General features: G+C 46.8%; 1 protein-coding gene across 1 annotated transcript in view; it reads left to right on the forward strand.

The window, feature by feature from the left end:
• The window catches only part of ATRAID (all-trans retinoic acid induced differentiation factor), an 84,369-nt gene that overhangs the window by 12,753 nt on the left and 47,607 nt on the right, over positions 1-24,009 (forward strand). Inside the window, exon 2 of the mRNA XM_086928143.1 lies at positions 23,055-23,182. Within this exon, the coding sequence (XP_086784269.1) occupies positions 23,055-23,182 (128 nt within the window). The remainder of the gene's footprint in view (positions 1-23,054; positions 23,183-24,009) is intronic.

Raw genomic sequence — 24,009 nt, forward strand, 5'->3', positions numbered from 1 at the left:
CAGTGTCTTCAGAGCGGGTTTAGCTGACTGCCTCCTTGGCACGTTCGTCAGCATCCTAGCCGCGGCGTTTTGGACCCGCTGAAGCTTACTGAACGTTCCTTCAGGGGCGCCAAGAAAAATAGCATTGCAATAGTCGAGCCTTGAAATAATCAGCCCCTGAATAAGTATTTATTTATTTATTTATTTATTTTATCGATTTTTAGAGCGCGCAAATACCCGAGGGTGTCTCGGCGCTATTGTTGCAGAGCTCTCTGGCGGATAAGGGGGGTATTAGGTTGGAAACAACCATGTTTTCAGTTTTTTTCTGAAGTAGAGCAAAGTTGGCGCACATTTGATGTGGAGAGGGAGTGTGTTCCACAATTTGGCTGTGGCAACAGTGAAACGTTTGTCTCCCCAGTTAGCCCTTCTTGTGCGGGGGACTCTTAGCAGGTGAGCCGAGGATGAACGTAATGTTCTTGGGTGTTCGAGCGGGCGGAAGGCTTGTCTTAGGAATAGGGGGCCGTGGTTGTGGATAGCTTTGTAAGCTATGCATAAAGCTTTAAATTTGATGCGGCTCCTCACCGGCAGCCAGTGTAGCTGTCGGATGTAGGGGGAGACGGATGCAAATTTGGGAATGGATAGCAGGGTCCTGGCTGCTGCATTTTGTACTGTCTGTAATTTGTTAAGGGCCTTTTGTTGTGCGTTTAGCAGCAAGGCATTACAATAGTCAGTTTTCGAGAAAACTAATGTACTGACTAAGGTTTTGCCTGCAGAAGATGGTAGGTAAGGGATTAGTTTTTTGATCCTTTTTAAAATGTGGAAGAAGGATGAAACCACCGAGTTGGCATGCTGCTGGAATGACAATTTGTTATCAAAGATAACCCCTAGGTTTCGTACCTTAGATACTGGTTCTGGAGGTTGTCCCATCTGATGGGGCCACCATTGTGGAGACCAGGTTGGTTGCAGTCTCCCGAATGTCATCACTTCTGTTTTATCAGAATTTAGTTTAAGACAATTTGATGACATTCAGGAGCTTATTGCCTTCATTCCAGTTTGGAAATTAGCAGCTACAGCTGTGCAATCGTCGTACACGGACAACAACAGTTGTGTGTCGTCTGCATATGTAAGGAGGGAGATTCCGTGGGATTTGATGACCCTCGCTAAGTCGGACACGTATATATTGAACAGTGTCAGGCTTAGCGAGGATCCCTGTGGTACACCGCAAGGCAGGAAGAAAGGTCTGGGAAGTGTATTGGCCTAGCTTTACCGTTTGTGGGCGGTTGGACAAAAATGAGGCGAGAAGCTCCTTAGGTTTGTCTTTTATTCCTATGGCCGCGACACGGTCGATCAGGGTGGCATGATCGACCGTGTCGAAGGCTGCGGACAGACCTAAAAGTATCAGGATTGCGGTTCCTCCATTGTCCATTGTGGACCGTATCTCGTCTGCAGCTTTTAGGAGCGCAGTCTCCGTGCCGTGTCCCTGACGGAACCCGAACTGGGTGTCATCCAGTAGGTTGTTGTTGTGAATATAGGTTGACAACTGATGGTTCATGATTTTTTCAAAAATCTTGGCCGGGAATGGGAGGCATGCAATGGGCCTGTAGCTGGCCGGAAGGGAAGGGTCTAGACTGGGCTTTTTGAGTAAAGGTTTGATAATGGCTTCCTTCCATACCGAGGGGTAGGTGCCGGATGTAAACATTGCGTTGCAAATGGTAGTTAGTGACGGGGCAATAGCTTCTGAGATGAGATTGAGAACGCCTGGAGGGCACGGACCAAAAGGTGAACCAGATCTGGTTCGGGCCATCAAGGGTTGGATGATTTCTTCCGTAGTGTTTTCGAAGGCTGCGAATTTTGGGGCATTATCGGCGGTGGATTGCCCGATAGAGGTTAAAGAAGGGTCAGGCGAGAAAGTAGTAAAAATTGCTCTGACCTTATCTTCAAAAAATTTGGCCAGTGCGTCTGAGAGGGCCTGAGATCCTTCTGAACGGGGTGCCAGAGGATTGGACAGATATGTTACCACCTGGAATAGTTTCCCTGATGAGTTTTTGGCCTGATTGATTTGGTTGGTGTAATAGGTGGTTTGTTCAGCTGTTATGAGTTTTTTGTAGTTAGAAAGGGCATTTTTGTAGGTGATTTTGTCAGAGTTATTGAAGTGGCGGCGCCACTGCCTTTCTAAGTTTCTGCAGTATTGACGCTGTAATCTGAGCGACTCAGAGAACCAAGGGGCTGATGGGAGTTTTCTGTTCCGGTGCGAGGTTTTTGTGGGTGCTAGCCTGTTGCATGCTTCATTCAGATTCTCCAGGTAAGTAGCCGAAGCTGCTGTGGGGTCCTGTTCGTTTGACAAAGGGCTGTCATGTATCATCTGAGTGAGCTGGTCGAGATTAATGTTCTTCCAGTCTCTGAAATTCGTAGACCGAGAATTTGTCTGGGGGGGGGGGACCGGAATTAATGGGAACGTAGAAGCATATTGCAGAATGATCTGTCCAAATTAAAGGGATAACCTTAGTGATAGAGATCTCAAGGTTGTTAGTGAAGAGACCGTCCAGAGTATGTCCTGCTGTATGGGTGGGTAGTTTAACAATTTGAAGCAGGCCAGCTGCCTCTAGGTCACCGAGTATTGTTGCAGTATCGGGGTCTTCAAGAGATTCTAGATGAAAATTGAAATGACCCAAGATGGTAAAGTGTGGGGATCCAATTGACGACTCAGTGATTTTATCTAAGAGTGAGAGAAATTTCGATCTGGATCCTGGGGGGCGGTAGATTAACATGCCTTTAAAAGTTGTTTTACTGGAGAGGCATATGGCAAAAAGGAGAGCCTCGCACTCAGAGAAGGCTGTCTCTGTAGTAGTTAGTTTAAGATGGTCTTTATGGATAATCGCTATTCCTCCGCCTTTTCTTATTGGTCTGTCTAACTTGCTTACACCGTAGTTATTAGGTGTGGCGTCTCTGAAGTCAGTGCCAGAGGAATCGTCTCCCCATGTCTCGGTAATAAATAGTATGTCTAATTTATGTGAGTCTATGAAATCAGCGATTTCGAATTTGTGTTTTGGTAAGGAACGTACATTTATGAGTGCTGCTGACACTGAACGGGGGGGGGGGATTGTGGGATGTGCAGGCAGAGTCTCAGTGCAAGTGGAACATTTTGAGCGGTCCTATACAAGGGTTGTTATAGTTGAGGAGGGGTAAGGAGTGGGCTTTCTCAGCATTAGGTTTGATACTAAGGAGTTCAGCGAAGGAGTAGGAAAGTGGCGATGAGTTGGTGATGGGCCGAGAGCATGGTGGTACAGGGGGGGTGGCCCTAGGCCCGGCCTCGGCGCGGACGAGCGCAGACGAGCTTGCTCGATGTCAAAGGGAGGAGAGGCAAGACTTTACGAGCTGAACGGAGGAGCCCGAAACAGACCCCTGCCGGTTTCTTAGCCTGAGTCTTAAGAGAGGTCTTGCTCCAACCAAACCCCCAAGCTCTTGATCTCCTGCTTAGGGCTGGGGAGCTCGCCCAGGCAGGTACACCTCTAAAGCTCCCTAGAACCACAGGGGAAGCACTTTGGGACTCACAGGATGGCATGGAAGAGGCCAATAGGAGAGTCCAGTTGCCACTGGGCAGTTGCAGGAAAAGGTGTCTTGTAAGTTGTTGTGTCCCTTCAGCTTTAACAGGAGGCCAGGCTGCTGACCCTTGGAGTCCACTTCTTTGTCATGGATACAAGAGAGAGAACAGGTCCATCCTTCAGGGCTATTCTTAGGCCACACAGCAAGCAGGTCCACTCGTCTTCTGACTTTCCACAGGTCCAGAAAGTGTTCTGAAGTGGGTGCCTGGAGGCGTATCATTTGTGCGTCTGGCAGAAGTTAGCGGGAGGGAATGACCCCCGTAGAATCCCTAACCAATGGTGTGAGAAATCCAGAGGCTGACCTTACCCACTTTGGCCACACTCTTGTTTGTGTGTGAGGGGGAAGCAAGAGGGGAGGGGAAGTAGTGTATTATGGTAACCCTAGTGTCTTCCCACATTTAAAAATACAATTCAGTTTGAGATAGGTCCTGTACCAACAGCAATCTCAGAGACAGAAATCTGGTACAACAAAGCAACATTTTCAACAATCAAACATTATACACAAGAATTGTTTTCACTTGTTGTCTGTGCCCTTTGAAGTGCCCCCCATTGTTATATGTGAACCCAATAGACCTGTCAAAACAAGCCACTGTGATGTCAAAAAGAGGCCCACTGTGATTAGGATAACACAACAAAAGAGAAACACTCAATATATGTGAATCTAAAATATGAACATTTATATTGTCATAACTCAGTCAAGGCCATTTAGAAAAATCCAAATCAATGAGAAAAGAGTTTTAGCACACAAAAACAATGGCAAAAAGATGAGTCCAATTTGTCTATGAAAGTCAATCGGCCGAATATGTTTACTCATCCAAGAGATTTGAACACTAGAACCAAACACCTGCTCACCCACTGGGACCCCCTCACAACTCCAGCAACAATCTCCATCTTGAACTCCGTGCACTCTGGAGTACCCACGGACCCCTGTCTCCACCGTGTCTTCAATCTCTGGAACAGGATGATTGCCAACAAGCTCAAGGAGGTCCTTAACGCTTCCATCATTTCGTCCACCTTCCCTAAGGATTGGGAATATGCTGAAGTGAGACGCCTCCTGAAGAAACCATCCACTGACCCAGCCAAATAGAAGAACTACCGACCCATCTTCTTGCCACCCTTTCCAGAGCAGGTTCTTGAGAAGGCAACCAGCAGTTGACAGAACACCTGGAACACAACAACCTCCTGGACCCTCACAATCCGAATTTCGAGACAACCTTCTGGACTGTGGTAAACCAGTAGCCCTCCCCCTTCTGGGTCTGTCAGCTGCCTTTGACACCATCTCCCATCACATCTTAAAATTCACAAATTTTTATTGGGAGTTTAAGACTTGATCAGCATGTAAAACAAACATAAGTACAAAAAAAAGAAAAATAATACATGAAGGAAATCCAGAATACATAGTGGAGGCGAGCTCGAGGAGCAGGTGAAGTGCATATAAATTATACATACAGAATTACATATGAGAAATAAGAAATAGAAATAAAGTCTAGGAGTGTTACAACAGTTCACTGATATGGAGATAGGTCTACAAGTGGGCACACAAGGTATATGAATGGTTTAACGACCATGTATAACAATGTAGTAGGATTATGTAATCAAGGTGGTTTATGTAAGTCAAAGTATGCATCCAGTGAGGACCATAGTTTCCTATATGGGGGGCGCCAAGGGGTAGAGGATAGGGCTATATTGTCGGCTCCCCTGAGATTGGAGACCCAGTTAAGCCAATGGGGAAAGGAGGCTTTCGTTGTGTCCTTCCAGTTATTTAGTATGATCTTAATCACCGCCGTCAGAAGTAGGTCAAGTAGGGCTTTGTCATTATCGTTGAGTGAGGTGGCTTTGGCAAATCCCAACACGAGGGTTGAGAATTCTCTCTGCAGCTGGACGTGTAGGACTTTGTTGACGAAATCAAAGATTTTGTCCCAGTATGAGGTAACACATGGACATTTAAGAATAAGGTGTTCGAGATCTCCACTATCTTCCTTGCAGTTCCAGCAAGTGTCGTTGTCCCTGATGTTGTGTAGGAATAGCCTCCTAGGAGTCCAGAAGGCTCTGTGGAGAAGCCAGAACATAGTTTGGGACAGAGTAGGGCTGATTTTGTGACGTGTGGTGGATTCCCAAGTTCTGGCCCACTCCACTTTCCGAGGTTGGTGTGGACGAATAAGATTCCCAGAACAATCTCAGGGATTCATTCAAGGCGGAGCTTTGTGGGCTGATTAGTTTGTAGATTCTTGAAACTTGATGGCCTAGTCTATTGAGCGTATTGAGGAAGTTGGGGAGGGAGGGGGTGTGATCGGTTAGGACTGCCTTTGCTACTGCCATTTTGATGTGTAGAAAGTTATAGAATTCCATGGGTTGGAGCTGAAATCTATTGGATAGTGCACTAAAGGGGAGCAGTGATGAACCCTCGTAGAGTTGGTGTGGGAAGTGTATCCCCTTGGATATCCATGTGTCAAAGTGGAAAGGTTTCCCTTTATATGTTAAAGTGTTGTTCTGCCAAAGCGATTCCCACCTTGATTTACGAAATTGGTGTTGTAGGTGTTTGCTCACTTGGAGCAAGGCTAACTTGGTATTTTTAAAGATGGGGCCTGAGCTTAGGTTGGGTTGAATTTTAATGGTAAAAAAAGAGGAGGTGTCTAGGCCTTGTAGAAGTAATTTTTCCACGGATAGCCACACCGGGGTGTAGTCCGTCTGTGGCGTTATCCAGAACGAGCCCCGTCTGGCCAGAAAGGCAGTTTGGTATAGCTTAAAGTCCGCTAGATTAACGCCCCCCAGGTTTTTCTCCAATCGTAGCTTTTTTAGGCTAATTCTGGCTTTTTTGTCTTGCCAGAGGAAGGAGGAAATCATTTTGTCAAGCCTAGCATGGAAATCTTTGGAGAGGGTGAGGGGTAGCATCGTGCTGAGGTAGTGGACTAGCGGGGACACCATCATTTTCATGGTTTCCACCTGACCCCACCAGGTGATGAACCGGGGAGACCAACCATCAAGGAGGCGTTTAATTTTGGTAAGGGTAGTAGATTCATTGTGTCTGAGTGTGCTCTGAAGGGAGTCAGTAAATTCCATTCCCAAGTATTTGATGCCATCCTTTGCCATGCTAGTCCCGAGTTTCCCAGGACCTCCTTGGTGGTGTGGACATTTAGGGGCTTGACTTCAGATTTGTCTTTATTTCGTTTGTAGCCTGATAGTGCTGAGTATTTACCGATTGAGTACATGAGTCCCGAGATAGAGTTAGCAGGGTCTTCTGTAGCTATAAAGATGTCATCAGCGTAGGCTGCTAACTTTACCCGGGTGTCGCCGAAAGAAACTCCGGCGATATCTTCATTGCGCTTATTATCAGTCAGGAAGGGTTCAAGGGCTAGGAGGAAGAGTGCTGGGGAGAGTGGGCAGACTTGCCTGGTGCCCTGATAGAGACGGAACGGGTTGGAGAGGTTGCCGTTGATTGCTATTCTTGCTGACGGGGAGGAGTAAAGGGCCATCCCCATTTTGATAAAGGAAGGACCAAGGTTGAAGTTGTGCATACATTGTTGGAGAAAAGACCATGAGACCTTATCAAAGGCCTTTTCCGCATCTAAGGTTATCGCCACCATTGGGGAGGTAGCGGTCTTAGCTTTCTCTAGTATATGACATAGTAGTCTGGTGTTGTCGTTCGACATCCGATGTTTCAAGAAGCCAACCTGTGATGGGCTAATTAGTTTTGGGAGGAAGGAATTTAATCTAGACGCTAAGACTTTACCGTAAATCTTGCAATCAAGATTTATCAAAGAAATGGGGCGATAATTCTTAGTTAGGAGAGGGTCTTTCCCCTCCTTGGGGATGACTATAATTGTGGCTTCGCTCATCGAGGGGGAGATGTTTCCACTGATCGCTGTGGAGTTGAAAAGGTTTTGGAGTGCAGGGTTGAGTTGGTTAGTGAAGGCTTTATAAAAGGCCGCAGAGAAGCAGTCAGGCCCGGGGGCCTTATTGCTTTTTAGTGACTTGATGGCCGTTGTGATTTCTGCACTCGTGAAGGGGGAGCCTAGTTGAGATTTATCGGCTTCTGATAACTTGGAGTTGTAGGGAAGCGAGATAGTCAGAACAAGCAGCCGTGTCAAGTGTTTTATCATTTTTGTAAAGGTCTTCGTAGAAGGATTTAAAAGTTTCTAGGATTTTGGGTTGTTTAGTATGTGTGTTGATTGTGGAGTCCTTTTATCAAAGAAATGGAAGATAGCTTCTGCTTATGTTTTAGATATGAAGCAAGGAGTTTGCCTGCTTTGTTTCCCTCACATAATTTTAGTGCGTTGAAGCGATTTATCCATACACCTGCTCTTTTTACTAGTGATGGTGTTGTATTCATATTTCTTTTGAGTCAGTAGTTCTAAACATTTGGAATCGGGGGATTGGATTTGTGGTTGGATTCTAGGAGCCCGATATGTTCATTGTTCTAGGTCCTTGTTTAGTGCCTTGTTAGTTTTTGCTCTAATACCGATAATGACCCCACGGACCGTAGCTTTAAGTGCATCCCATAAGGTATTAGGCGTAGTGTCTGGGACATCGTTTAGTAATAAATACTCTTCAATGGCGTTGGTAATGAGCAGTTTGTTAGCGGGATCAGATAAGGTTTCTTCGTTAAATCTCCATCTCTTAGGGGGCAGAATCGAGCGAGAGCCCGCAAGTTTGGTGCGGATACAGGCATGGTTGGAAACTAATTTAGGGGCTATTTCCGTTTCCTCTATCAGGTGTATAAAGGGGCTTGATATCAGGATGAAATCAACGCGTGAATATGATTTATGTGGGGCCGAAAAGAAGGTATAGTCCCTACCATCTGGATTTTGGAGACGCCACGAGTCTTTTAAGCAGTAACGTCCACAAAGGCGTAAGAGGGCTTCGTGTGAGCGGGAAGGGTGGAATATGCATTTGGATTGTCTGTCCAAGATTGGGTCAAGGGGGAGATTGAAGTCGCCCCCCACTATTAGTAAGTCGTCTAGTGGAATGTGTTCCATCGAGCGAGAGACTGAGTCCCAGAATTCTGGGTCGTCAGCATTGGGGCCATAAATATTCAGCACGTGTATAGGGTCGTCTTCTCTTAGGAGGTGTGTCACCGATAATCTACCCATTGCGTCATGTGTGTGTGAGATTAGAGTTAAATTGGATTTTTTCGCCAGCAAGGTGAGTACTCCACCTTTTTTGTGTGTCGCGGAGGAACTCAGAATATGTGACACCCAGTGTATGTTCAAGAAGCGTAAGTCCTCCTCTGACAGCTTGGTCTCCTGGAGTAAGATAACGTCCCCTTTTGTTTTGGCAAGGTATTCAAAATGTTTTCGTCTTTTTACCGGGTGATTAAGACCTTTGACATTCAGGGAGATTATGTTAAGGTCGTCTGCTAACGATTTGACGCTAGACATCGGTGTGTGCCGTGTTCGCTATGAGTTGGTCTGGCATCAAAAGTGCATGGTGGGTGTGGTGTCGTGGTTGTCCACGCGGGTCGGGAAATGGAAGTATCTTTGACTTATTGTGCGTAGAGCGTGATAGCCTGCATAATTCAGTGTATGAGATGCTGGTATAAGTAAAGTGTAGAGGTTACCACATGTATCAAAAGGTTTACGCTCCGATAAAAAGTGAGTGTTGTACCTGCAAAGAAAAAACATAAGCAAAAAACTGTACAAAAAATAGGTAGAAGCTCTAGACATCTGGGACATCTTAGCCCCCAGTAACTCCCCCCACCCCCCCCTCCTCCTTCCACCCCTCCCCCAAATACGTACGTAGGGAGTACGACGACAGTACCGCGCTAGGCAGAACAGGAGTAACATTAACAATAATAAAGTAACATTCCCAGAGTTAGATGCAATTTGGAGAATACAGTCCCGCTTCAAAGGTCAGAGTAGAATATATTAAACCAACTGATCCCGTATAGGGATCGGCATGATGGGCAAAGATTGGAAACCCATTGTGTGAGCCCATATGTTCTTGGTTAGCAACCAAACAAACTGAGATGGTAAGAATACTCAGAACTAGGAGCCAACATGGCTTTGGTATTTAACTATAGGGCTGGGTAGGTATGGATTCGCCTGAGTTGCGATATGCGTAATGTATGGCACAAGGGTATATAGTTTTGGGACCAGAGTAGCCTAATTAGCCTATGTAGAGCAAGTGGGGTGCGAGCCCCGGTGAACCCAATTAACTTGGATCTTAAAGTCATTGGCAAGGTCCTACCAACTTCGATGAAAAAACTCACGGAACAGGAGATCCCACAGAAAGGTTGTTGCAGTTCTTTAATGAAGGGATGGTGGGTCCTGGATCTAGGTCCATATCGCCAGGCGCAACTTCATTTCTTAGACAGCAAACCTCAACCCTGATAGAGCAAGGAGTCAGTGAGTCAGAAGGGCTGCATCATGAGGGGATAGAGCCGCCGTCTTTCTTTTGTTGGAGAGACCGGATGATTGATCCATTTCCTGAGCAGTGTGATCATCGAGGAGGTGTGCTAGAGCTTTGGGATCCGTGACGAATCTGGGGCGGCCGTCTATCATGATTTTGAATTTCGCGGGTCCTGCGAAAGAGAAGGTGATGTTTTTGGATCTGAGCTTGACACGTAGGTCTAGAAAACCTTTGCGCAGTTCCACTGTGTCCTTTGAGTAATCCTGTGTGAAGATGGTTCTTTGGCCCTCCCAAAGGATGGAGTGGTTCTTCCTTGCATATTGGAGGATCAGTTTGACGTGCTGGAACCTGAGCGGTTTGCATATCAGCAGTCTAGGACCTTTGGCGTGCTTACTAGCGAAGGTGGGGATCCTGTGCGCCCTGTCCAGTTCGAGGATGTGTGGAAAGTCTATTTTAGTGATCATGGGGATCCATGATTCCAAGAAGGCCACAAATGAGACTGCGTCCTTTTCAGAGTTCTCTGGTACGCCGAAAATTCTGATGTTCCCCCTCCTATTTCGGTCTTCCAACTCAGTGTTGTGACGTCTCAGAGCTTCAGTTGTGTTCTCTAGGCGTTGGATTTTCTTCGTTGACTGTTGCGACAGGTCTTCCACATCGCTAATGCGTTGCTCGGCCACCCCCAATCCTGCGTTCAATGCGCTCATGTCTGCCCTGATCGCTGTAAGTTCGAGCTGCATGGATTTGGTGTTTGCTTTGGTGGATTTAGTGAGATCATGGAGGTCAACTAGTTTCTTAAGGATCATTTCCATCGTCGCTGCCATGTCTGGTTTGTTCTTAATGGGTGATTCCGAGATCGTAGGGTCTGGCCATCTCTGTGCGACATCGCTGCAGACTAGAATGATGGTCACAACAAGAGATGTAACTGAAGTTATAGTCAAGTCTTCTGGCCGCGGTTTCCGCACTTTGTGGTTTAACCAGACGTGGTTGGGTTTGATTCGGCTAAAGTTATACTGTGTGGCCGAGACACCAGCTCACTAGCAGGTCTCCGCCTGGAGTCGGAGCGAGTTGAACAGAGGAGTTTGAGATTCAGCAGTGCCCAGAGATGGCGTGGAGATTTTAGCTGGAAGCCAGTATTAATGGGCGCAGCGGTCGCAGGTAGGTAGTGAGTAGGACACTGCACAGCGAAGTGGAGGCAGGAACCACACACAGCTCACTAGGAAGACTGGTCAGTGCACTTCTTGCCTTTGGAGACAAACCAGTGAGGGTCAGGGGCACTCAGACGTGCGGCGAAGGACACGAGGTGTAGGGCTGGTCCTCATCCCATGGGTGGCCAAAGATGCTGGATCTGGAGCAACATCACCCTCAGTGTGGAGGCAGCAGGGGGCTATTGTGGACCTCTTTCAGGATTTAATGAAACCACCATGGGGTAAGTCTAACGCTAAGCTGCTTTTAACCCCCTCCGTGCGGCACCCAGGACATCCCTCTACATGTGGGGTCGAAAGTAGGTGCTTGTGGCGGTATTCAGCTGCACCGTGTCGTGAGGCACTTAGTCAGGGACAATATTCACTGGTGAATCGAAAATCGAAAATCCGGTGGTGCCGCCATTTTAAAGTCAGGCACAACGGGCCGATTTTCCATTGCAGCGGCCTCTGCGCAGGGTCAACAGACCTTGGTAGGGGTCCGGTGGAGTGTCTTGGTGTTTTCTTCCCTCTCCGGGCCCTGTGGGGAGTAGAGGTCGGCCGTGGGCGTTGTAACCAACCCTCGTGGTCAGGCAGTGTGTCCAAGACAGGGCGCCGCCGTTTTGGAGCCTTCTTCGCGCCGGAGCGCGGGCAGACAAAAATAGCTGAAAGGACCGTAGATAGCCGAGCTGGGTCCCAGGTCAGGAAGCAGGAGGTCACCGCATGACATTAGGACCCAAAAACACTGCTTTCCGCTCGAGTTGGTGCGGGGAATCGTTGAGAAAAAGGCATTAGTGGAGAAGTGTGGCTCACTGGTTAGAGGAGGCAGACCTGGAAGCAGAGGTCAGCCCGGGACCAGGGTTCAATTCCCAGCTCGGCTGGGTCTTGAGTCCTAAAATGTCCATGGACTCGATAATTCTCGCTCCGGTGCCTACTCGATTCACGGGTTCACACTCTGCGACTCTGGGCAATAGCTTGCTTAATCTCCACAACGGCCCCTCGCGGCGGGATGCCTGGCTTTCACCTTGCGGATACCCTGCTGGGGTTATCTCACAGGGGAATACCAGGACGGGTTCCCTAAGCAAGCGCTTAGAAACCGCTCGGTGATTTGCGCTATATAAATTCCTGTACATTTACATTAGTCGCTCTCCTGTAGTGCGGAGCTCTCGGTTAAGCGGTCATTGCCACTGCCGTCCAAGCCACGCCCATCACATCTTAAGCAACAGACTCCACCACATTGGTATTCAGGGAGACTCCATCAAATGGATCACTTCTTACCTCGCCTAAAGAACCCAGAGAATCAGTCTCCCTTCCTTCACCTCAAAACCGATGAAGATCCTGTGCAGCTTCACCCACGGATCATCCCTTAGGCCCACCTTCTTCAACACATACATGATTCCTTTAGCCGACACCATCAGATTGCATGCACTCAACATCATCTCCTACGCCGACGACACCCAGGTGATTGCCCAAGATGAGAATTAGGATAGACTTACAGAATTGAAACGGACAAAAAATTAAGACTGGTTTACATGGGGTCATTATGCCTGAATACTTGCCGCCTCATGGGGGATACTGTTATCTAATGCCACTAAAGTGTTTCTTGTGGACTCAACTTTCAGACAAGTCTGATCCTTGATAGTGTTGTGTTATGCTTGGGATTGGTTAGTCTTGATTTATAAAGACAGCTAAAAGTCTATCCGATGCCTTAGCTATTGAGATGCAGACTAGTGCGAACCATCTAAACACTACTATCCAAATAACTATGTTCGAGAAAAGGTTAAATGAGATCTATCAGGAAATGTCAGAACTCAGAGTTCCTAACACAAAGATTCAGAAATTACTAAAAGACATTTAAAGATTTGCACATGAGAAGGTGTACCCTTATTCCGCCAATGATTATGTTGCCCCTGAAGCCCAAGGGAAGAAATGTCCGATTCACTGTCCGCAGATACAGCATCAGAGAAGTAGATTCTTGTAGTGGGGAAGAAGAGCAAGCAGGAGGCAAAAGAAGGGTTAGACAAAGGTGCAGACCAGGGAACAAACAATGGTAGAACTACAATAGCTTCCCCCTACACTTCTTTCAACATCCATATCACCCTCCTTTCCATTCCCTACATCACCCTGGATCGGGTAATCCATAGGATCAATATGTGCCCCATTTTTACAGCAACCAAATGGGTTTCCTTTTTCTAGGAAGGGGACAAGGACCCCAGAGAGTGAGGGAAGAAAAGAGGAGGCATCCAAAGTGCAGTGGGAAGCCGAGCAACAGACAAGACTCCAGGAACAAGCACAAGTACAATCTAGTAGTTAACGTGCCTTCTAAGCAATTGAGTGCTGTGCAGTTGAGTGCTGAACAAAGGACTGGAGCTTCCTAGTAGAAGTACTGGCCTTTTGAGCTAGCGGTCTGAAAAGAGGTGGACCTAACTGGAAAAAACACAAAATCATTTTTCATAATGTGTCACAGGAAGATAAGGCCGCCTTGCGAGAACTAAATGGAGATAATGAGTTGGTGATAAAAAAAAGCAGACCAAGGTGAGTCCATCGTCCTGCAAACTAAGGAAGCATACAGAAGGGCATGCAGAGAATTGTTGGGAGACCAATTGAATTATCAGAAAATAAGCATAGATCCAACTCCTAGATTCTGTGTTGAAATTGGAAACCTGATCGAGGAATCTGAAACAATGGGATGGTTAAAACAGAGCAAAAAGGATCTCCTGAAGAACAAGAATCCAACTATACCATTCTTTTACGCTCTCCTGAAATCCACAAAGACAGGAGACTGCCACCAGGTCGACCAATAGTTGCAGGGGTAGATTTAATCTAAGAACCCCTCACCCAGTTTTCTTGCACATTTCTAAAATCATTGATACAGAAAAACCTCTACATACCTGGTGGGCCTCTTGTGCCCATCTGTATACCTCCGCTAACCATTGCCATAGGGATGAGTGGTTGTGATCATTTCTATTTCATCGCCACAACATGTTTAGCAGGAAGGACAAGGTCCATAAAGCATGTCAATGCCTTGTTGTTTTTAGAGTGTGGGAACAGGCCAAGAAGGCGGTGCTGTGCCATATCAAGTTTTCTTCTTTCCTGTTGCTTGGGATATATCTGACAATACAGTGTCCCAGTAAACCGCTAGCGCTCCGCATGTCCAGAACATTTGTAACACATGTTCTGAGTCTGATTTGCAGTAGGGACATTCATCTGGAACCAGGGAGTTGATCATGTTTAAGAGCTGGGTGGTCGGGTAGGCCCTGTGCAGGATTCTAAAACATATAATCATGGGTCTTGGGCTGGTTCTGCTCCCCGATATTCCAATGTCGTAGTGTTGCTTTGAGCACCCCATAAGTCAGGACGGCCCCGCCAGAGAGGTCGTGGTGCTCCTGGAGGGACATGAGTGGCCTGTTGGCTAAAATGTCGTCAAACGTGCAAATGCCGGCTGCCACCCAGATCTCTCGGGTGCGGCCCCATATTAGGAGCCCTCAGACTGGTATGAGTGGGGAGTAAGGTCAAACGGTCCTGGACTGCCGGAATCTCCGCTTTGAACATTCCCGAGCTGTCTGTAATAGGAGCAGGTATTGTTCTCTCTGCCGGTGGTCAGGAAGTGGTACAAAAAGGGGGTGGTGATGGACGGAGCATCTGAATCAATCAAACACTCACACCCAGTCAAAAGATCTGGGTTTAATCCATCACCGTTCTTTAGCCCACTCTGCCACCCCAGTTCAGACATGGCTATATGCAAATCAGTCTGACCCTGTGCCTCATGGGAACAGTCCAGCCCGAACTGCTAAGCCATGTCTTCCCTGGACCGGAAACAAGCTTCAGAGGAGAGGTTTCTGTCATTCCAGCCGTCTTCAGCCTGGCTTGCTTGAATCCAGTGGCAAAGTGAGCAAGGGACTCGCGTCTAAGCATACCCTGCCACACTTATGGCGGCCAAAAGCGGTACAAAAGGGGGTGGTGATGGACGGAGCATCTGAATCATGAAGTAGCAGGTTGTTGATGTGGCCTGTGCAGATGGTCATCCAGAGCCACTTGCCATCCTTTAAGCTAACGTTTTACATTGCAAAACCTTCCTTTTTAGGTTTTGCCTGGCGAAAACCTATTGAGATGTATACGGGAGACAGGAACGGCCTCCGTCTTTCATTGGCTAGCTCCATAAATGGAGGCTAGCCATTGGAAGACGGGCCTGTCCGTCAATGCCGGACCAGATTCGGGGGCGTTCCCGAGAATTTTTGGCTTTTGGCGACGTCATGCTACGTCAGCCAAAAGCCGGGAACGCCCCTGAATCTGGTCCGGCATTGCCGGCACCTGCCTTCCTGCTCGGGACGATTGTACAAAAGTCGCTCGATAGCCCCTCCCTCCCGCTCCGTGGCAGCCCGTTTCCCTCCCTCTCCTCAGGCCGGCCAGCCGAATGAAGCAGCCGTCCGCCTCCAGCCAGGGCCGCGCTGGGATTGGCCCAGCCGGCCGAGCCTCCGCCACGTCATCGGGAGGAGGAGTGGAGAGCAGGAAGCAAGAGATCTGCTGGAAGATGTCCAGGTGAGTGCTTTGTTTTTTTGTTTATTGCTTTGTCAGTGTGTGGCCGTTCCCGACCCCCCTCCCGCTCTCTGTGCCTTTCCGCCCCCCCCCCTCCGTTTACCTCGTGCCATATTCAAACAGGGTTGTTAGCCAGGTTGTCACCGAAACTTATTTGCTACAATGAGCGCTGCACGGAGAACCCACAAGAGGGTTAATTAACTTCGTGGGCTGCGAGCCCTGCACACCAGACCCAGAAGGCATCACATAACAGCAGAAGGCACAACAAATTATTCTTATGCATCAGAAGTACCACAGGAGAAAATTGCATTTTACGGCATTGTGCCAGGACTGCTGAAAACCCAGAGTGCCAGACACGGCAGTGCGCTGCAGCGGAAAAACGCGGCCTTTGGGCTTAAAAACAGCAGCAAAAACCGGAGCCCCGGAGAGGCTGCAAGCACGGGGCTGCAAACCTGCCTGCAGACATGCAGGACACCGGAGCAATGCACTGCACCGGCTAATGCACGCAGCCACGGCGGCGAGGAATGTGCTAGAAGGTCCTAGGCTCCACGGACACCATTAGAAGGACCGAGGCTCCACGGACACCGCTAGAAGGACCGAGGCTCCACGGACACCGCTAGAAGGACCGAGGCGGCACGGACAGCGCTAGAAGACCGAGGCGGCACAGACAGCGCTAGAAGGTCCGTAGGGAGGGGCGAGGCAGCTGCGAGCCTGGCCCCGGGCCCAGGCTGTCGCTGCAGGCGAGCCTGGGAGCCGCAGTACGCGGCCTACTCCAAGGCTTGGCGCTGCCTACTGCACACATCTGGAAAGGATTGCTGGGTCTCCCTCCCTCCTCACGGCTCTGTCATCACAGCTGGAAGCGCTCTTCTGCAAGTGTCAGGAACTTTCTCCCACAAGCATCACCTCATACCGCGCCTCTGTCCCCACGCCCACTCCACGAAAGAACAAGCTTTTTAGCACAGCCTGCCCAAACGATGCATCGCAGACAGCTCAGCGGGGGCATGCGCCTGCTGAACACATCGGAGTGTCGCAGGCAGATCACACGACCTAATACCAGCGGGACAGACCGCTCAGTGTAGGAATGCACCCATGCACGCCGGACACCTGCAATATACAGCCGGCTACTCCACTGCCCCTCTTCACCCAACCAAGCTGTCCTACCTGTCAGCCAAGTAAGACCAGCTGTTGTCTCGATAGTCCAGTTCTGAGGACATTGATTTAATTAACGTAGGCTTTTACACACCTTGATGTTTTGAATGACACAATCCCTTTGCTGGCTGTTGAGTTCCTTTACCCTCAGAACATGAACCTCCAGCACTCCTACTTGAAGCATGCAGAGAATACAGCATACTGACAAGCTTCCTGTAACAAAAGTCCCAGCTAAAAGAAACCCACTCATCCTGCCCAGGCTTTGAAACATCTTTAAAATCACATCAGACATACAGGTAAATATCTACTGCAGAAGGGAACTGATCTCAACAATACGTTTTAACATGTGATATTTCCATTTATTGAGCTGTATGTTCCAAATTGGGTCAATAAATAGTTGAACACTAAGCATTTTTCATTTCATGCTAAAGTACCAGAGAAGGACATATTAATCCACTGGAGAAATAGAGCTATTTATAACCAGAAAAACTAGCTTCAAAGCAAAACTCCCCAACTTGACCAAATCTTTTATTCTTATCCAAATCTCCCAGCCTGCCCACTCCCAGCATGCCCACTCCCAGCCTGCCACCTCCCTGCCCTTTCCCAGCCTGCCCTCTCCCAGCCTGTCCCCTCCCAGCCTGTCCCCTCCATGACCTTTCCCAGCCTGTCCTCTCTCAGCTTGTCCTCTCCCAACCTGCCCTCTCCCAACCTGCTCTCTCCTAGCCTGTCCCACCCCTGCCCTCTCCCAGCCTGTCCTCTCCCTGCCTGTTGTTGTGCCCCGGTGGCAGCAGACAAGAGCGTGCACTGCGTCCCCGAAGTAACAGTCCTAAAGCAAGAAGTACGCCCCCCTCCCACCAATCCCTGTTAGGTAGTGGAAACTGTCCAAACTGGGGTGCAGACAGCCCCTCTCACCTTTCGGCCTGGTACCACTGCACCAGCCGCACTACTTCCCTACGGACCGTTCTCCACTTCAGCCCGGTCTAAATTACAATTCCTGCTTGTGACTCTTTTGCCTGCTTGTGCTTGTTTTCGTGACCCTGTTGCCTGCTTGTGCCTCCGTGTGCCCCTGTTGCCTGCTTGTGCCTCCGTGTGCCCCTGTTGCCTGCTTGTGCCTCCGTGTGCCCCTGTTGCCTGCTTGTGCCTCCGTGTGCCCCTGTTGCCTGCTTGTGCCTCAGTTTTCGTGCCCCTGTCGCCTGCTTGTGCCTCAGTTTTCGTGCCCCTGTCGCCTGCTTGTGCCTCCGTGTGCCCCTGTCGCCTGCTTGTGCCCCTGTTGCCTGCTTGTGCCTCCGTGTGCCCCTGTTGCCTGCTTGTGCCTCCGTGTGCCCCTGTTACCTGCTTGTGCCTCCGTGTGCCCCTGTTGCCTGCTTGTGCCTCCGTGTGCCCCTGTTGCCTGCTTGTGCCTCCGTGTGCCCCTGTTGCCTGCTTGTGCCTCCGTGTGCCCCTGTTGCCTGCTTGTGCTTCTGTGTGCCCCTGTTGCCTGCTTCTGCCTCCGTGTGCCCCTGTTGCCTGCTTGTGCCTCCGTGTGCCACTGTTGCCTGCTTGTGCTGTGTGGGTGTCTGTGGAAGGCTTTGTGTGGGTGTGTGTGGGGGGGGCTCTGTGTGTGTGGGGGGCTCTGTGTGGCTGTGTGTGTGGGGGGCGCTGTGTGTAGGGGGGCTGTGTGTGGGTGTGTGTGTGGGGGGGCTCTGTGTGTGTTTGTGTGTGTCATTTGCGAGAGATAAAGCTAGTGGCATTGTAAATGACAATGCCATTTATTTATGTTAAAAAAACATAAAAAAAATTGTCAAGAGCAATGCCAATAGCTCTAACTTTAACAAAGGCAAAACCATTGCATTGTAAATGCTTGTTATAGTTCTAGTTCCTTTTGTTGCTTTCTGATTTGTTGAATCTGTTCCATGATGACAGGTGCTGTGTTTGGAGGTGATAGCTGCGAAATTGTAGGGAGCCGCAAGGATATAATATAACACATTTATTCTTTACCTATTTGTGGATGCAGTCAGTTTATTCTTTGGGTAAGAAAGGATATCGATCTTGCATCCTTTCTTGGGAGTCATTAGACCCCCCCCCCACTTGAGCTTCCCACTAGTTTACTAATTTGTGAACCTCTTTCAAGCTAATTGAGTCATTTGACCAAGCATTTGCACTTTATTGTTAATGAAGGCATTTTTTGCAGAAATGCCTGTAAGTTTTGACATGTTGCTCGAGGCTGTGTGTTAGATGAGATACATTCAGTTTGTGTTAGTCGAGCTCAGATTGCTGCTGGGTAATTTGAGAGTATTTGTGTTGCTCAATGGCTGCAGGTGGGATGCATGTTAAGGAACCCCTTGTGCTCTTGTGCACAATCTTCTGTGTAAAGGCACCAGTATGAAAATCATAACCGGTTGGTGAGATCTTGTGGTAGTATGTGACTGAGGTTTAACACCTAATATTCATCTGCTATCTGAGGGTCACAAAGTTGTAAAAAGCAGAGTACCTTTGTATCTGGCGCATGGGGGATGCAAACGACCAAGTGTCAAAAGAGACGCAACAAACAAAGAGGAACATGTTAAGTTGGCCAGGAACTCGGGTGATCAGATAGTGCACTCCTACTTTAATTGTGGTTTAAGTCGGCCTTTTAAATGCAGTTTGTTAAATTCTTTCCTGACAATGTGTTGGGATGTTGCTAGGGTATGTGTTAGACCCGTACTCTTCACATGCATCAAATATTGATGCACTCGTGTTTTGCTTGTTTTTTTTTTTTTTTTTGTATTCCTAACTTAATGTGGGGGAGTATCAATGTTACTCTATGTTACTCTTTTATATAGGCTAGCAAACTAATGTGCATCAAAGGCAAGAGAGGTAGCAGTGGACTGCTGGTTAGTGATACCAGAGGCCTGCAGATTTACATGCTCGGACAACCCATCACCATTAGGAAAGTGGTTACTTGATCCACTTGATGATTCATAACTCACCCAGTTGAATAGAATGTGGAACTTTCAATAGAGAATCATTTAATTTAGTCAGGAGTACAGCTTACTGGACAAGGGTGAGTTCCCTTCTGATAATGATACAATATAGTGTTGATGTTTTCTGATGCCGACATGGTGCTTCTTAAAATATGATGTTTACTTCCTCTGATGTGGGGCAGGTGATTACCAGGGGAGGTAATAACCATGAGAAGAAAGAAAAGGACTTGAAAAAGTCTAGTGTCAGATGTATCTTTTAGGAAGGGGGTGGTGGATATCATGCCTGATTGTTTTGAATACTACAATGTCCATTTCATGGCATGTGTTGTGCAATGTATATGTCAGGAAGCCGCTAGATGAGCGGCAACGAGTGGTTTAACATCATACATCTAGGGAAATTGATCCACAGAGTATCAACCAAGCATTTGAGACCTGCGACTCTGATCTCTGCAGTAAGCAGATTGGTGGTGTTCCAGCGCATTTCAGTTGACGATGCAGAAGCCCACACTGAGCTACCTTAGATATTGAGGGCCATTGAAAATATGAGCAGCAGTGAAACGCCAGGTGGAAATAGATTCCCAGTAGACGTTTACAGCAAATGGAGAGACATGATGGTTCTAGGGGCTAGTAAGTGATTTATGATAAAGCATTAGTGAAAGAGAAACTGCATATAACCGCATCGTCCCAGAAAGGCAACTATTGTCTTACTGCCCACGCCATGAAATAATCCATTTCGCTTGTGGGTCCAGCAAGCCTCTCTTTATGATTTGCTGACTTAAAGCTTCTTCAAAACATACTGGCATACCAGGAGGTGAAGGCTAAAGACTTGTTAGTTCAGGCGGATAAAGGGTTTCTGTAGACCCTTAATGTTGCAGGGCATGTCCGTTACAGCAAGTACATTTATGCAGTGACCAGCATAGTCTAGCACTGAGCATTCAATAGCATAGATAATGTTTGTATTTGTTATACACCTGAAGCTTTGAAAAGATTTACTGTAGGTAATGCACGAGGCGAATCCCGTCACTATACGGGAGTCCAAGGGCAAGAATTGTGATGAACTATGTGATATCTAGACAGTGGGCAGAATGTAAGGGGTCCAGACAGGGATGCCTCCTTATATTTGCCCCAGCTATAGAGCCCCTTTCTTGTCATGTTAGGGGTAGGTTTTATTTGTGGAAGATTTAGGTGGCTAGCCAGTTCTCCTGCATAATGATGTGCTGCTGTGTCAAATCCAAGGTGATCACACAAATTTTGAAAGCGCAGAACATTTTTGGGCTACAGTTGTCTTCATATAAAATGAGAGAAGTGAGCACAGTCTCTCTGTGCGTATACGGTTAAAAAGGAACCTGATGCCACCCCACGCATCCCCTTCAGACAATGGTACAAATACACGTCAACATGTAAATTTACTCTTGCAATCTGTGGTAAATTTACACTTTTAAATGGCGACTATCCAAAGTAGTATATTTACTACAAAGTGTAGACTTGCATGTCTCTCCCATCCTGAATTGAGGGGTGGAGCTTAATTTGTGAGTGTAAAGTTTCTGCCTATAGCCTTTCTCTGCCACCGGGATAGAGATCCCTCTATGCTAAAGGGCAGGGTTAATGTAAAAATTTGATTAAACTTGGAAAAAATACGAACAATATTTTGGTGGTAAATATTATGTAAGTTAAATTTTATGTTTAAAATGTACAACACGAAGGTACGTACCATGCTATTAATTTTAAATTGCATATTTAAATTATTTAAATATATTAAGTTAGAATATTTTTTTCACAATTTATTTTCAAAACACTAAGTTAAATTGTTATTTAATAAACAATACTAAATGATATTTCATTTCGTTTTAAAAAAAGTAAAGCTGTGTGAAGATCTCTCAGTGGAAATGATAGAGATGGAGGTTTACAACCGTAGTTTTGTTAATAGTAACTTGTATTAAGTAAACGGTACTAGAATAGTACAGGTTTACAACCGTAGTTTTGTTAATAGCAACTTGTATTAAGTAAACGGTACTAGAATAGTACTGCTTTATGTGCTACAAAATGCTTTTTGTGAATCAGACGTTCTGTATTTGAGCAGAATGTATAGTGGATGTTGATGACTATCGAGAAAGCTGATTATTATTGGCTGGTGTTTTCCACTATTGGATCAAATGTATTTACCAAAAATGACACTCATGCTCTGAGCTCTGCATATTTTTGCCTATGAAGATGGCCATGACAATCTTTTGTACACTGGAAGCTCTCCCACTCCAGTATAGAAGAGGGGGGAGGGGCAAAGTCGCCTAGGATTAGTCAGGTTTTCCCTGAGCATCTGTAAACTAGTTAGGAGCTCCAGATGTTGATAGGTATTAAACAGCATCCAAATCGAATAGTTGAGTCCTTGATCTGATAATGTACAAGCATATGGGGAAGCGGGTCTGATTAGGGAAACCTTTTAAGTATTCAATTGCAGGTTGAGGCTGGGTGACACATGTTTGAGATGCACATTAGCTGATCCAAGGGTTGTGAAAACCAACATATTAAATAATTTCCTTGTATGTGATGGCGTTTCTTGCTTTCAACGCACAGCTGTCTTCTGAACATAATCAAAACAAGAGGATCTTTTATAGTGAGAGCAGATCAAGGGTTTTGACCATGTTAGCAAGGTGTGGTAGGTGGAAAGAGGCCAGTGTGTAGCATATGCAGGGTATGCAGCATTATTCTGAAGCCTTTGGCCTGATTTCCCTAAGGTACTTATTATAAATACAGCTCTGATGGACTTAGAAACTAGTGGTTGATCTATGCCGGGTATATCACACAAATGTTTCCTTTCTGTATGTAATATAGTAAGTAGCACATGGAGGTGGGGGAGAGGGATAGGAGATTGATATTCATGTCCCTCTGGCAGAATCCAAGGGGTCTAAGGCATTTGTGCTACATTATTAGTCCACAATGCTAGATAAAGCTCATTCATTTTAAACTCTGTCCCAAGCCTCTTTCTGACCCAAGTTATTACCCAAGATGAATACTGTTCAATATACGCTACAACTCCTAAGTCCTTTATACATGGCGGGAGTCCCTAACAATTGAAACTTTTGATGAGGCCATAGACCTCCTTTCTAACATTATGGCTTTTTGATGGTGCAATTAAGTAACTTTTTGTGTTGGATAAACAAAAGAAGGAAGCGTTTTTCCAAACTGGCTGCATTGGAAATCTCTGTTCAAACCCATGAAACTGTGCAATAGGAATCTCTCTGCTCCTGGATAAGACTTGATCACACAGAGATGCTAAAGCATAGTGTTTTTCCTATGTGATATCACGTTTTTCTTCTTTTCAGTTGTGCGACTGGTGCCCCGCAGAACTCAGAAACACTTCGGAAGTTGTCCTTCTATGCCAAGCCAGTCATGGGGTACTGAAGGGACGTTGCTGCCTCTCTCGGCTAGAGGATGGTGATATCATTGTGGGGTAAGGTATGCAGATATTGTTTGTAGGTTGAGCATTCAAGACCACTTGTTTATACTTTAATATATACTTATATGTGTATGTACTTTGTGGGCTCTGGAGATCAGTCCTAGGACTTGTCTGCTTCCGCTTAGGGACTTTTCTTCTGTTCAACTGCCTCTATTTAACTTTCTTGATAGAAAACGACCAGCAGAGGTCGGTAAAATACCATAATCACTTTAGCATTCTCTATATTCCAGTCCATAGAAATTGTCTTACATGAGCACCTGTAGAGAATAATATTTTTTTTTAAATCTTGTATTCAGTGATATGACCACCGAAGGCCCTGATTTTATATTAAAAACAGAGCTTTGGACTATACCATTTCCCGCTGAAAGGCAATATTTCTCTCCATGTGTTCCCATACCTAGCGTGTCACGCAGTTTGGTGCTTATTTTTCCTACATGTTTAAGAACAGTAGATGTTTCAGCACCCAGGCTAATGTGCTGCACAGCTAAATACATATAATGTCCCAAAGGCGAGACAGATTGCATTGCAAATGCTTGTTGTAATATTACAGTGTGTTCAGCAGAACTGAATAGAATGCAGAAGCTGGGAAAGAAATTTTAACAGCAAACAAAAGCCCCACGGGCTGCATTCAAAATGTCCCATATAAATCATTACGGTAAAGATGGAATTTCAACACAAGGACCTCTACTTGTCCCAGGCAGTAAGAAAAGCAAGGCCTGGAGGGTGATATTTCAGATCTCAAGCAGACAGAGGTGAAGCTTCGTGAGATTTACTTATCCACACTCACACTATTGAGGAGTTAAAGGCTTGTGCAGTGATTA

This window comes from Lissotriton vulgaris, chromosome 6, assembly GCF_964263255.1.
Source record: "Lissotriton vulgaris chromosome 6, aLisVul1.2, whole genome shotgun sequence".
NCBI classification, from domain to species: domain Eukaryota; kingdom Metazoa; phylum Chordata; class Amphibia; order Caudata; family Salamandridae; genus Lissotriton; species Lissotriton vulgaris.